The 15,410-nt window shown below is 38.5% G+C and overlaps 1 protein-coding gene across 2 annotated transcripts in view; it reads left to right on the forward strand.

Moving 5' to 3' along the window:
- Positions 1-15,410, forward strand: part of LOC137640039 (programmed cell death protein 6-like) — a 71,115-nt gene that overhangs the window by 27,920 nt on the left and 27,785 nt on the right. For both annotated transcript variants that reach the window (XM_068372415.1, XM_068372416.1), the window contains exons 4-5: positions 1,080-1,245; positions 11,585-11,687. In XM_068372415.1, coding sequence (XP_068228516.1) covers positions 1,080-1,245; positions 11,585-11,687 — 269 coding nt within the window. The remainder of the gene's footprint in view (positions 1-1,079; positions 1,246-11,584; positions 11,688-15,410) is intronic.

A 15,410-nucleotide genomic window follows, 5' to 3' on the forward strand; every position in this document is an offset into this window, starting at 1 on the left:
ACTGCCTTATGAAATGTAAAAAATTTAATAAATATCCACTATTTTTGTTTGATATTTCACAGTATACACAATATAATAAACAGTACAGTACAGCATTGAAATTGAAAGCATTGGAAGTGAACTTATACATACATACATATACCAAGGCACTTCCCCCAATTTTGGGGGGTAGCCGACATCAACAAATGAAACAAAAACAAAAAAGGGGACCTCTACTCTCTACGTTCCTCCCAGCCTAACAAGGGACTCAACCGAGTTCAGCTGGTACTGCTAGGGTGCCACAGCCCACCCTCCCACATTATCCACCACAGATGAAGCTTCATAATGCTGAATGCCCTACTGCTGCTACCTCCGTGGTCATCTAAGGCATCGGAGGAAGCAGCAGGGCCTACCGGAAGTGAACTTATAGCCATTTATAATGTCATTCATATGTTACACAATTGTTTTCTCTGGAGGTATCCGCTATGTTATCAACTCAGCACTCATCCCTAATCCTTATTTATTGTACAGTACTTGGTAACAGTAGCTTTTCTTCATTCCCCTTTGTTTTTCTGAAATTTTTTTTTAATTTTCTCTAGTTTTATCAGTTTTTACCTCTGCCAACAAAGTAGGAAAGAGGTTATGTTTTCGCCCCTGTTTATGTGTGTGTGTTTGTGAACAGTTTCCTGGCCACAACTTTGATCGTAGAGTAATGAAACTTGCAGAGATTAATTGTTATGTAAAAAGTGGGAAACAATTAAATTTTGGAAGGTCAAGGTCACGGTCAAGCAAAATGTCCAATTCACGAAATCAGCCATAAATTTGGACATCGTTGTCACAGGAACTTCAAACTTGGTTCATATTTGAGTGTACAAAACTCCATGCCAATTATTACATGCTAAGATCAAAGGTCAAGGTTGAGCATAAGGTCGAGAAATAAGCTCTACTTAGTGCCCCTGTAGTTCAGCCTGTTTTGGTTCACAGTTTCCAAAATGCTTGTAGTGATTAGTAGAAATTTTTAGTGAAAATTTGATTTTAAATCTACAGATGTAATAATTATTAATTAGATCAGTTTCGTTAAAACCACGTTTTACTCTCAGGTATGTTTGATAGGAAAGGCTCAGGAACCATAACCTTTGAAGAATTTGGATCTCTATGGAAATATGTCACGGACTGGCAGCAGTGTTTCCGCTCATTTGATCGCGACAACTCTGGGAGCATCAGCAAGGATGAATTGAAAACTGCTTTAACAACTTTTGGTTACAGGTAGGTTCTATTTATTTACTTAAAATACCTCATTTTTTTAAGTCGTGCTTTAAATTTTGTGAATTATTTTCATTCTCAGATTTGAGAAAAAAATTTAAAGTTTGTATTGATGATAGATTGATTTCATTTTAACCCTTTTACCCCCAGGCTCTTTGGAAATTTCCAACCCTTAACCCCCAAGGGGTTATTTTTTCCCCAGCACATTTTGCAGTATATTTTTTTAAAATTGCTCTAACAGCCTTAATATTTATCATAGAGAGGTCAGGTTTTCTCAAAAAATTATCAAAAATATGGAAAAAAAAGTTTTATAGCATTTATTTGCAAGGACGTACCGGTACGTCCATGGGGGTAAAGGGATTGCTTTTGTGAAACGTACCAGTACGTCCTTTGGGGGTAAAAGGGTTAAAATACCTCTTTTTTTTTTTCCTCATGCTTTAAATTTTGTGAATTATTTTCATTCTTAGATTTGAGGAAAAAATCGAAGGTTTGTATTGATGATAGATTGATTTCATTTTAACTACCATTATAGCAACAATGGGTCCTTTATGGTGAACCTGGGTGCTTAGTAACCAGAAGTTAATCACGGTTCTTAGAAAAGAATATAAGAATATGATCATGGCATATTTTAAAAAGAGATATATTTATGGTGTGTTTTACTTACAGAAATTACCAATTTTTTTCACTTTTGTATTATCTAAGTATATGAAAATCTTGCAAAACATATAGAATATATCAATGGATAAGGAATTTATTCAGCTATACATCAATAGATGCTAACTCTTTTACCCCCAAAGGACGTACTGGTACGTTTCACAAAACCCATCCCTTTACCCCCATGGACGTACCGGTACATCCTTGCAAAAAAAATGCTATAAAATTTTTTTTTCATATTTTTGATAATTTTTTGAGAAAAATTCAGGCATTTTCCAAGGGAATGAGACCAACCAGACCTCTCTATGACAGAAATTAAGGCTTTTAGAGCAATTTAAAAAAAAATATACTGCAAAATGTGCTGGGAAAAAATAACCCCCTGGGGGTTAAGGGTTGGAAATTTCCAAAGAGCCTGGGGGTAAAAGGGTTAATAAAGTTTTATATCATATAGTTTATTGCTACAGTGACGTAAGTAAAATGGCCAAAATAAAAAAATAATAAAAAAAGCTGGGGCTTGAGTTTCAAATCATTTAGTGAGAGGTTGGACCTCAAAGGTTTAAGATTTGCTGAAACTTTTTCCATAGAAGATGATCAGCTGAAATCACACGAGTTAAGAGTTTCTATCCTGCTTCATATGTCAAGAAAGGCTGAATTTTGACAACATTTTAAAAGTGTTTATGTTAAGGAATTAATTTTTTTAATATACCCTCTACCATTCTGTATGTGGGCAGTAATAGATCCATCTTTAGGTACATTTTCTTAGCCATAGGTCAATTTGAGGATTCTTTTGTCTTAGTAGTGTGACATTTTGGTATTATTATCTGGTACACTTGTGTTTCTCATAACTGAAGAATATCTGCTGATTGATGAAGAGGTACAAGTACTTGATTTCCTTGCCTTTTGCACGTAGTATGACACACAAATGTTTAACCTTAGGGTTACTGTGTTCTCTTTTAAGGTTGTTCTTGGCAAAACAAAGAGTAATGTTTCTTTTTAGAAATTTCTTGAATATCCTTCTTAGATTTGTGAAAGGAAATATCTTTTACGTTTTGAGAAATTAGTTCCTTCAAAAGGATAGGAGAATGTTAGCCTAGTGCAGGTTTCACTAAGACAGAGCATATGTGGTAACTTTCATTATTATTGTTATTATTGCACGATATAGAGAGGCTACATTCATGCTCAAAGCAGTGAATCCGCTGAATCATTCTTAGCCCAAATTTCTTTTATCAAGAGATTTATTCAACTTCTATCTATTAGACACCTGTTGAAAGTTTTATGTAGTAAAAGTAGTGGTTTACTGTACATTGCTTACATTAGGCTGAAGTATAAACATGTAGCTTAGGTTCTGAGACTTACTTCTACTTGAAAATTCTCTCCATAGCATTTGATATAAGGATTATGGATGATTATACCTTTTGGTCAAGACTTTAACAAGATTAGTTTTTCCTGTGTAAAGGGTTACATGCCAGGTTAAAAACTTTTTTTTTTTTATTTCCTTCAGATTGTTTCTTGAAGGGCCACACATCGTCATCCATATTGGTCACATTTTTGTTATGTTCCATACTTAAGCCTTGGGAAAATGTTACTTTATTATGTCATTTTTCTCTTTCTGCTCTGCTGTCATCATTGGACGGAAACTTGCTTCTTTACCTTCTGACTCCATACAGGCGTAGTACCAGGAATGTACCTCACACATTTCACTTGAGGAATAATTAGGGGTCTTTGCAGCGTTCCTGGAACCCCTAGCTGCACTCAGCCTATATCTCTGATCCCAATTCATTTCTTCCTTGCTGTCTCACCTCGTTAGCTTTTACTTTGTAGCGCAACTGTAGAGTTTTCCCTTTTGTTGCACCTGGCTTTTTCCAAGTTTCCTCTCTTCTGTAAACAGGATTTCCCTTTGTCAAGGAATAGAATTCCCAGCTGAATTTACCAGTATATTTTTTTCTCATACTCTTCATAAGAAGAACTTCAACATTTAGAGATTAAGGCTCAAAAAATCTTTGCACAGTCACCTTCGATAGCTTTTAAATTTCACCTGGAACTACCTATAATTGAGCTCAGACTATTTTTCCAAGTTTGAATTTGTTTGTCACTTAATTTGGTCTTTGATATGTACTCCTTTGGGCCAACCGTTGGAGCAAGCCATGTTGTCAGTGTTGGGATAGGTCACATTATTTCATCCTCCTCACTCTAGTTTCAATTTTCATGCCTCAAGTATTTAGTCACCATGGGAGGCTTGGCTTTCCAAGGTACCAGTGTCTGCACCTCATTTGCATGAGTTGTGTACCTATGGCCTTTTCCCATGGTACAACCTGTTGTTTTATGCTAATAATCTTATGACTTTTGTGTGAGTGTATACAAATTTTCTTTAGCAAATTTTATTCAGCCCATCTGGGATGGGAGAGGTGGATTTTTTTAATACTTATATGGCAGAGGCAAGACACAGGACTATGTCACAGACATTAATCATATAATCAATGCTTAAGTCACATTCTTCCTTCACCATACTGTATCTTCTCATTCCAGTCTTTGTCTTTTCTACTAGATAGTTATTAAGCCATTTTATGATTTAATGGCATTTGATGGTTTTATGACAAAAAATTTATCTTTTCTTCTAAAACCATTAAGTTATACTTCTGAGTTCTCTTTAACTATCTCTCTTACCTTTTGGTAAGGCAAAGAAGAATAAGCAATAGGGATGATCTTATTAGAAGTCTTGTCTATGTGGTGTGGGTGTAACTGAAGACCTGTTTTTAAATATTAAACTTAGCCGGTGAATATATAATAGCTGACGTCTCCAACGGCTCGACAGAATTCAAAAACTCGCGAGCGATCGCCATGAAGGTAGCGGGTGTGCCCACCAGCGCCAACTATCGGCCAGATACCGCATATACATGTAAACAGCTCCAGTTCTTCTCTGTCGGTTTCATCGACAAGTCGATTCCACTCGCTATTATGACCTCGAGTTTTCTACCGAATTGGTGAAGTACTTGGTTTTGGTTTTATTGCTTTCGCCGTGTTGGATTATTCAATACTATCCTCAAAAGAAATGCTTTTGAAAGGAGAGTAATAGTGTTTTGCCCTTGCTTTTTTTCCATAGAGTAAAAATGGCCGACCCTTCCCTTAGTGTACGGAAGTGTGTTTTAGGCTTTTAGCAATTATCTTATCACGTTATAAATTGTTGTTAATTATAGATTTTCCTCTATATATTTTATATCTCACCCGCCTTTATTAGGCCTCTTCGATTAGCTTTCCATTTATACTAAACATCAAGATAAATTTTAATGATTTGTTTATATGCGGCCTTACCTATTCTTCCCCTAATCCGAGAGTAGGCGGTCCTAACTTGGAAACCGAAGTTAAACAACGTTGAGCCCATTCAACTTTTATTTTCGTTAAGTTTAAATCATTTGCTCTGTAAGAGTTATTAAATGAATATTTTTTATGAAAGATTTTCTTTGAATAGTCTTCGTGCTGTTTCAAAGATGAACTAACGTTTGGTTTATTTATGCTACGCAGTTTGCGCTCTATCGTTACGATAGAGAAAGAGAGAATCACGGTTTCACTTTGCAGAAAGAGTAAATCGATTTTGACGTTTTGTTCATTCTTCTTTCAAACTGAAATGTTTTAAATACTAATTTAAAGGACCTTGTTAATTTTCAATTTCTTAGTCCTTTCAGTTTTTTCCTTTGGTCAAATAACCTGTTTATTGACGAAGGGTAAGTGGGCTTTTCTCTTCTGTGTGAAATCAAGAGAGAGAGAGAGAGACGGAGAGAGAGAGAGGAAGAGAGAACGTTCCGATCTTTATTCTCGTCCCAAGCGAGTAACGTTGTTCTCGAGTCAGTTTTTTACTCTCGTCCCAAGTCTCTGTACGGGGAGAAAGGATAAAACGTTTTTAGTTTTTATTCTCGTCCCAAGGCACTGTACGGTGAGAGATTGAAAACGTAGTTTTTAATGAACTAGTGTTTAGTCTCCTCCCCAGTCACTGATCCTTTTAACTTTATATATTTCCGTTTTATTCGATATATATTTTTACTGTTTTTTTGCTTGTATTAATGTGCTTACATTATACGACTTATTTCGCAATTATAACCTTTTGATGTAGGGGAGAATTGCGTGCTTCAGGTAGAAATCCGTTTTTATTCATGCCTAATGTGAAATTATTGAAAAATTCGATTTCAGTGAAGTAAGTGCAAAAACAGAAAATCGTAGTGATAAAGTGATAATTGCGCAAAGTGTTTTTTAGTGTTGCGACCGAGGGTTCGTCTGTTCGTGTTTGTCGTTCACCTAGTCCGATACCTCTTTCAGGCTCCCATGCTACCAGGGAGAAGTAATGTCGTAGGACTTATGGGGACGAGAGGCTTTAACCAACGAACAAACGTTCCCTCTATGGTATCGGGCGTGTCTAGCAAGATCGCCCCTACCATAAGACGAGCGAGGCTGTTTTTCTCCTCGTCATCCGAAGGCTTCTCGCAAAAGAAATCTTGGAGCAAAGTTTCTAGACCCTTAAAGCGGAAGTCAGTCCATTCAGGACAGGTCCAGCGTCCTGGCTGTAGCCATGGGGACAGCTCTGACCCTTTGCAGTCGTCGGAAGACGATTCGCTTATTAAACGCAAGCGTAACACGGGGTCCGAGGGTCGCGGTAAAGGCAATGTTTTGCCAACACAGACGTTACCGTCGTCTCGGCCCGTCCCGACTCCTGTTGATCCTAAATGGGTTGTCCTGCAGGACATGCAGACTAAGCTTGCCTCCCTTATGGAGAAGTATGACGTTGAGCAGGTTCACGATGAACGTTCGCTTTCGAGTCGCCGTTACACTAAACGAGACTCTGGCCGTCAGCCGCCCAAATGAGCATTTACTCGTCCGTTTGACGTTATGAAACGTGATGTCGGGAGTTTGTCACGTCAGTCACGTGACTTGGATCCTTACTCGCTGCAGTCCCGTGTTGACTTTAAGCCGCTACCGCAGCCTCGTGTTGACGTTCAGCCGCTGCCGCATGCTCGTGTTGACGTTCAGGACGCTCGCCAACCAGCTCAGTTGCCTTGTTTTGACGTTGAACGTCAAGCACCGCAGTCAAAGAGTTGTTTTAACTGCTCTATCTAGGCAGTCAAGGCAGTCTCGACTTGACGTCGAGCGTCCTCCCGCACCTGTTGTTGTTGCTGGTCAGTCCTTTAAGCAGTTACATGACGTAGCGTCCTTGACTGCTACTGATGCTCTTTTGCGTGTGGACTCTGCTTGTCAAGCATTGCCACCACGGCAGGTCTCTCCCTTGCTTGAGACTCGGCAATTGTCGGACGAGGTTCCTTCAGATGAGGAAGTTGCTGATCCCCCTCCTACTGATATTCCCTTGGGGACTCTGTCAGATGGAGAGGAGCCTAAAGCTGCTCAGCCCTCTATGGACTTTAAATAAATCATGCTGATTTTTAAGGATCTTTGTCCGGACCATTTTGTAACTGCTGCTCCTCGTTCGCCTAAACGTCAGAGTTTACACTAGGCCTAGCTACTTCGAAGCCGTTGTTTTCTAAGCTAGTGCTCTCTCGCTCTTCTAAGAGAGCTTTACGTTTGCTAGGCGACTGGTTGATCACCAGGAAGAGTTTGGGGGAGACAGCCTTTGCTTTCCCTCCTTTTAAACTGGCTTATAGAGCGAGCGTCTGGTATGACACGGGAGAAGTTCTCGGCTTGGGAGTTCCTGCCTCTGCCCAGATAGACTTCTCAAGCCTCATAGACTCTCCCTGGCGCCTGGCCATGAGACGCTCCAAGATTTTATGGTCGGCTTCAGAGCTAAACCATCTCCTGTTAGGAGTTTTTTTCGAGCGTTTGAAGTTTTGCTGTACAATTATGTCATGCATAAACAAGGCTATCAGGGATGGCTCCAATGATCTGACAGCCACGTTCTCTGCAGGAACAAGACTATCAGGGATGGCTCCAATGATCTGGCAGCCACGTTCACTGCAGGAGTACGTAAGATGCAAGTGCGCTCAATGTGTTCATTGTCAAGACAAACTTCACGATGAAGTCTACCAAGCTGTCTTGACAGCATTAATGGAAGGCGACTGGATGGTCTCTCTCGACCTTCAGGATGCATACTTCCACATCCCGATTCATCCAAACTTTCAACTACATCTGAGGTTTGTGGACGGGAAAGTAATGTACCACTGTCGAGCACTGTACTCCGACGTCATTCCTGCTCCTCTTGTTTTTACAAGGCCCTTGCAAAATGTAGCAAGCTTTCTACATTTTTTGAGGATTCAGAGCCTCCCTTTATTTTGACGAATGGCTAATCAGGGCGTTCGTCATTATATCGCTGTCTGGAGAGCCTCTAATGGACATTAGACCTAACCAAGGAGCTAGGTCTCATAGTGAACGTAGAGAAGTCGTAACTTACAGTATCCCATCCCAGACTATTCTTTTTTTGGGAATGGAGATACAGTGTCTGATTTTTCGACCCTTTTCGTCTCCCGCAAGAATGGAACAAGCTCTGTTAAAAGTCCTTCACTTGCAAGAGAAAAATAGTTGCTCTGTAAGAGTTTGAACTAGCCTCGTGGGAACTCTTTCATCGGTGGAGTAGTTTATCTCTCTGGGGAGACTCAACCTATGCCCTTTCCTATTTCACCTAAACATTGGAACAAGGAGAAGGGCTTAGTGAGTATCTCTTTCCCAATCTCCAACTCAGTCTAGACATGTCTGACTTGGTGGGACAGCAACATCAGACTTCGAGAAGGTCTTTCTCTTGCAATCAAGAACCCAAACCATGTGTTGTTTTCAGATGCAGCGGATTTGGGTTAGGGAGCTCCACTGGACAGTCTGGAAGACTCGGTTCTTTGATCCACGGATCAGAAGGAACTCCTGTTAAGGCAGTAACATCTCTCCTTTGGCGAGATTTGTGCAGAAATGAATGTCTTGGCGGACGGCCTCAGCAGAAGAGGACAAGTCTTCTCCATGGAGTGGACGTTGCATAAGACTGTGTGCGAGAAGCTATGGATGACATGGGGTCTACCCACCATAGATCTTTTTGCTACTCTCTCTGACAAAGAGGCTCTCGACTTACTGCTTTCCAGGTCCAGATCCAGAGGCAGCTCACATAGACGCTTTCCTGCTGGACTGGTCTCACCTGGACGTTTATGCCTTTCCACCTTTCAAGATCCTAGACAAGGTGCTGCAGGAGTTCACCTCTCACGAAGGGACCAGGTTGACATTGGTTGCTCCACTCTGGCCCGCGAGAGAGTTAGTAACAGAGGTACTTCAATGGCTGGTAGACGTTCCAAGGAGTCTACCTTTAAGGATGGATCTCTTACGGCAGTCACGTAAGGAGTCTTCATCAAAGCCTCCCCGCGCTTCGTCTGACTGCCTTCAGACTATCGAAAGACTCTCAAGAGCTAGAGGATTTTCGAAGGGGGCAGCCAGAACGATTGCGAGAGCTAGGAGAGCATCTACCATCAAGGTCTATCAGTCGAAGTGGGAAGTCTTTAGAGACTGGTGCAAGTCATCATCCATTTCCTCTTCCAGTACCTCTGTAGCCCAAATTGCAGACTTTCTCCTACATCTGAGAAAGGTTCGCTCCCTCTCAGCGCCCACTATTAAGGGCTACAGGAGCATGTTGGCGTCTGTGTTCAGACATAGAGGCTTAGATCTGTCCAATAATCAAGATCTCCTTAAGTCCTTCGAGACCTCTAAGGAGCGTCGTATGGCAACTCCTGGATGGAACTTAGACGTGGTCCTAAGGTTCCTAATGTCCGACAGGTTTGAGCCATTACATTCAGCCTCCCTGAAGGATCTCACCCTCAAGACGCTTTTCTTAGTGTGCTTGGCTTCGGCTAAAAGGGTCAGTGAGATCCATGCCTTCAGTAGGAACATCGGCTTTTCTACAGATAAAGCCACATGTTCACTTCAGCTTGGTTTTCTTGGCCAAAAATGAACTGCCTTCTCGTCCTTGGCCTAAGTCATTTGATATACCTTGCCTGTCAGAGATCGTAGGCAACGAGCTTGAAAGAGTGCTGTGTCCAGTTAGAGCTCTGAAGTTTTATTTAGCTCGGACTAAATCCTTATGAGGTGGATCTGAGGCTTTGTGGTGCTCAGTTAAGAAGCCTTCATTGCCTATGTCAAAGATTGCTTTGTCATATTTTATTAGATTTTTAATCCGAGAGGCTCATTCTCACTTGAGTGAAAAAGATCGTTGCTTGCTTAAGGTTAAGACGCACGAAGTAAGAGCTATAGCAACTTCTGTGGCCTTTGAGCAAAACAGATCTCTGCAAAGTATTATGGACGCGACCGTTTGGAGAAGCAAGTCGGTATTCGCGTCATTTTACTTAAAAGATGTCCAGACTCTTTATGAGGACTGCTACACACTGGGTCCATTCGTTGCAGCGAGTGCAGTAGTGGGTAAGGGTTCTACCACTACATTCCCTTAATTCCAATATCCTTTTAATCTTCTCTTGAAATGTTTTTAATTGGGTTGTACGGAAGGCTAAGAAGCCTTTCGCATCCTTTTTGATTTGGCGGGTGGTCAAATGTCATTTCTTGAGAGCGCCCAGATTAAGGGTTTTGATGAGGTCCTGTTGTATGGGTTGTCGCCCTAGATACTTCAGCTCCTGGGAGTCTTTCAGCATCCTAAGAGGATGGCTGGGCTTCGTGAGGAAAGCGGACTAACAAGGCAGAGTAATCGTTAGAGTCAGCTTCCTTACCAGGTACCTATATTTATTTGGGTTTTGTTATGATAATAACTGTCAAAAACTCTAAGCATATACGCCGTAAACTGTATTAATACTGGTCTCTACCCACCACCATGGGTGTGAATCAGCTATTATATATTCACCGGCTAAGTTTAATATTTAAAAATGATATTTTGATTATAAAATAAATTTTTGAATATACTTACCCGGTGAATATATAAATTAAAGGCCCCCCCTTCCTCCCCGATAGAGACACAGCGGGATGAGAAGAACTGGAGCTGTTTACATGTATATGCGGTATCTGGCCGATAGTTGGCGCTGGTGGGCACACCCGCTACCTTCATGGCGATCGCTCGCGAGTTTTTGAATTCTGTCGAGCCGTCGGAGACGTCAGCTATTATATATTCACCGGGTAAGTATATTCAAAAATTTATTTTATAATCAAAATATCATTTTATGGCAGCAAGCACTTTATGATGAATATGTTCATATTTGAATTGTGTTTTGTTTTATCACTTTTCCAAGAAAATCTGATGAAGCCCGGTTAGTTTTAAAACTATGTACTTCGAAGTATTTTGTTACTTCAATTTTTATTTACATTGTTTTATTATCTTTAGTTTTTTATCATATGTAGGTATTTTGTTATTTGGAATATTGTTCATGATAGAAAGGAAAAAACTTTTCTGGGTTGTTCTTTATGATTGATTGATATGAACATATAAATATTATAAGTCAACAATTTTGTTCATTCTTCAATAGTGTTGCTCTTGTGGTGGCCCTTAAGGTATTATTTTTTAAATTAATCAATCATACTATTGAAAGGTACAGGGAGGATCAACTCGATGTTTACCTTTATCATGACTTGCCATTATTTATTGGACAGTTTTAGTTTATGAAAATTTTACCGATTCTTTTTTTTATTTAACATTGGTTATAAAACTGTAACATACTGTAGAAACATTGTTCAAATTTAATGCAGAGACGATGTGTTTTTCATGAAAAAATTTTACTACTTTCAGATTTTCCGACCAATTTTACGATGTGTTGATGAGAAGGTTTGATAGAACTAATAAAGGTGTCATCTTCTTTGACGACTTCATCCAGTGCAGTATTGTACTCCATGTAAGTAAATCTCTTGATTTCATACTTATGAAGTTGTGGTGGTGGTGATGTTTTAATTTTCATCTTAATTTTCGAGTGATTTATTGTTTCAAATATTTTGAGCATTTATGTACATTTTGGGTATGTTGGTTTCCGCTTTGTTGAATGACTTCTGTGATTCAAGCGTTTAGCTTACAGTCCTAAGTCCATAAATCGTAGTCACGCAAGTTGATCCAACTCGGCTTTACTTCATTTGTATTCTATGTTCATAAAATATTTTTATTGAACTTTCATAGTTAGTGTTGGTGGAGTTTTTATGGTCTATACCTACTTCAAATACAATAATTAAGTAGTGGAAAGTTTACTGTAGCATTTTATATGCTAATAGTCAATGCCGCTCTTTTATGACATTTAAAAGCAATGTACTGTATTTATATCTGTGAAGCTTCCCTGATGTTTATACGGCTTTCGTCTTCAAAAGAATAGAATGTCAACATTATCCATTAGAATCAAGAAATTTTCTGTTTCCTTTTCTCCCAATATACTAAGGCCTTCCAGTAAAGTAATGAGACTTTCCAAAGTCTAACAGCAATAACATTCTGTGTATGTTGTATCACTCTTCGGTCCAAAAGTCTATTTCAGAATAACAAGATGTGTTTTCCAGCTGTCGGGCTTTTTGTTTGTTTTGCTCTTATTTTATTGGTGTGAATATGTTTTCTCTGGAAGAAAGGATGTTATTTGATTATGGGAAACTAAATGCCCTACCTCTATCTGTCACTGGCTACCCACCACCACTAAAGTAAGGGAGTCAGCTATGAATATCAGAGGAGGTTCATATAAATAAAAGGAATTTTGATTTTAAAATGTGTTATACGTGCCTAATGTTCATATATATATGTTCATATATGTGGAGACATGTGTTTTGCTATTTGTAGTAAATTGTGGTTTTATAAGTATACATACATATATATACCAAGGCACTTCCCCCAATTTTTTTTTTTGGGGGGGGGGGTAGCCGACATCAAACAAATGAAACAAAAAAGAGGACCTCTCTCTACGTTCCTCCCAGAGGAGAGGTCCCCTTTTTTGTTTCATTTGTTTGATGTCGGCTACCCCCCAAAATTGGGGGAAGTGCCTTGGTATATGTATGTATGTATATTTATAAAACCACAATTTACAAAATATGTTATGTGTCATTCTATATTGCGGATTCTTCTTTATATCGAGGGTTTCTAAGGGCAGATAAGTTCTATATTTTTCATAATTTTTAAATTTTAGTAAGAATAGTAATTTTTGGGCCTAAATATTTATTAAAGTACATACCGTATTTAGAAATTAATTTTTAGGCCTAAAAATTAAATTACAATACATACCATATATAAAATTGCTTTATTTGCAATCTCACATATTGGGTGACCCCCAAATTTTTACCCATATAAAAGTGATTTTATCATGCATCACGTTATGCGAGTTCCTTTTTAGAGACCGAATAACCTCTTTTCCTCCAACTCTATCCCAACTTCTTGTTCAATATGTTTTTGTTTCATAATATGATACAGTGGAACCTCTACACACGAACGTATCTACATCCGAATTTTCCAACATCCAAAGTAAAATTCGAGCAATTTTTCGACTCTACACCCGAATTTTATTTCGACACACGAAGTAAGCAATTTTCGACGTACCGGTTATATCTGAATTTTTCGACACGAAGTACAATTCGAACACGTTCCTACTCTACACCTGAATTTTTTTTCGACACCCGAAGTAAACAATACCCGTGCACGTAGATGGTACTCATAGCGCCGGATGTATTTTTTATTTCTGCCGATAGAAAGCAGCATTTCTACCTCGGAGGGACCCTTAATTAGCGTGGCTTGGGACATTCCTCTGTTCTCGTCGCCTTCGTGTGGTTGTGCCCTGTGCGTTCTGCTATTAACTGTGTTTTAATCGTGATTTTTTACGTTCATCCTTTTACGGTATTTTACGTAAATCATGGGTCCTAAAAGGCTTAGTTTCGCAAGTGGTAGTGGTAGTGGTGAGAAAAGGAATAAGGAAATGCTTTCTTTAGAAGTAAAGCAAGGAATTATTGAAAAGCATGAGCGTGGCGTCCGTGTGAGTGAACTTGCAAAAGAACATCACGACGAACTTACTACAGAGGAGCTCAAGGAACTCCATGCTATGTCTGAGCACATGAGTGATGACAAGGAAGGGATCGAGGAGGTAGAACATGTGTTAGGTTCGGCACAAATAAAAGAGGTGTTAGGAAAATATCAAGACGTGGTCGACTTCATCGACAAATACCATCCAAAGAAATTGCAGGTTTGTCGTGTAGTTGCGCAGTTTGATGATGTTTCCCTAACTTATTTTCGAAACATTCTGAAAAGCTGTACCAAGCAACTTTCTATCGATAGCTTCTTTAAAAAAAACTATGAAGCGAACTCGTGATGAAGAGGAAGGAAGTGGTTCAAAGAAAACGGCAGAGTGAAGCGAAAGAAAGTGAAACAAAGAAAACGGCAGAGATTGAAGAGAACAAATTTCAATCAATTTTAAGTGTAGAGTTAAAGTGATTAAAATTAATCATCAAAAAGAAAAAAAGAAAATGTAAAAAAGAAATATAAAATATAAAAAAAAAAAAAAAATAAGCTAAGTTAGGTTAAAGTTCACTTAGTGTAAGTTAGAATAAGTTACGGTAGTGTACGTTCATCTTAGTCAACCTCTCTACCTCCTCACTGCCCGTCCGTCTCCTCTCTGCGTAGCAAGACCAACACCTGCGCTGGACTTTCTAAGGTAAAGTGATGCTAAAAACCCATTTCTTATTTATTATTTCTTGATAATTATTCTTTTTTACATGTCTATTATCTAATTTAGAGTGCATATTGTCATGTGTAATTATGTGTAGTAATTTATTAAGGAGTTATCATAGGTTTTTGGGCTCAACCATGGATTAATCCTATTTCAATGTATTCTTATGGGAAAATTCGTTTCTACATCCGAACATTTTCTACATCCGAAGTCGGTTGTGGAACGGATTAAATTCGTATGTAGAGGTACCACTGTACTTAATGAATATTACATGCATTATTTTATCAAAATTCTATTTATTTGAAATAAAACAGTACTTTTTTTACCGTAGTAAATGTACATATAGTTTGATCCACTGTGTATTCTGGCCGAGCAGTACATGCATCAATCAGTGTTCAGATTTTAATTTTTTTATTTATGTATATGTAAGGATGTGTCTATTATAGAGTGTATAACAGGTTTATAAGAGTGTTAGGAAGGTTAAACTTAAATCTATAAAAAAAATAAAAATTTTAAACATAAGGAAAAAATATACCGTGAATTTCTGTATCTACTAGCCGGTTTTTCAACTTTCACGAGGCCCCTGCAATGGAACACTTGTTTTAGCAAAGGGATTACTTTATGGGAAGAGACGTTGTAGAAGTAGGAAGCTTTAAACTACTCTCAGGAAGAAAATTAGAATTTCACATCAAATTTTGGCAAGTGCCTTTTTTTTTTTTTTTGTTTAATTCATGTTAACACAAAAACTATTAAAGATAGGACTACAGTACAACATTATTTATCAATTAAGTGAATTAATTTCCTCTAATGATATATAGTTTTACACATTTTATAAAATTTTCAATACGTAAATAATAAGAGCAACTGGTAATGACATAGAATACATTATACACTGAAATTCACTTTTATGTGCAGGAAAAAGAAGTGCGGTAGGCAAAA

The sequence above is a fragment of the Palaemon carinicauda genome, chromosome 4 (assembly GCF_036898095.1).
Source record: "Palaemon carinicauda isolate YSFRI2023 chromosome 4, ASM3689809v2, whole genome shotgun sequence".
Classification (NCBI taxonomy): domain Eukaryota; kingdom Metazoa; phylum Arthropoda; class Malacostraca; order Decapoda; family Palaemonidae; genus Palaemon; species Palaemon carinicauda.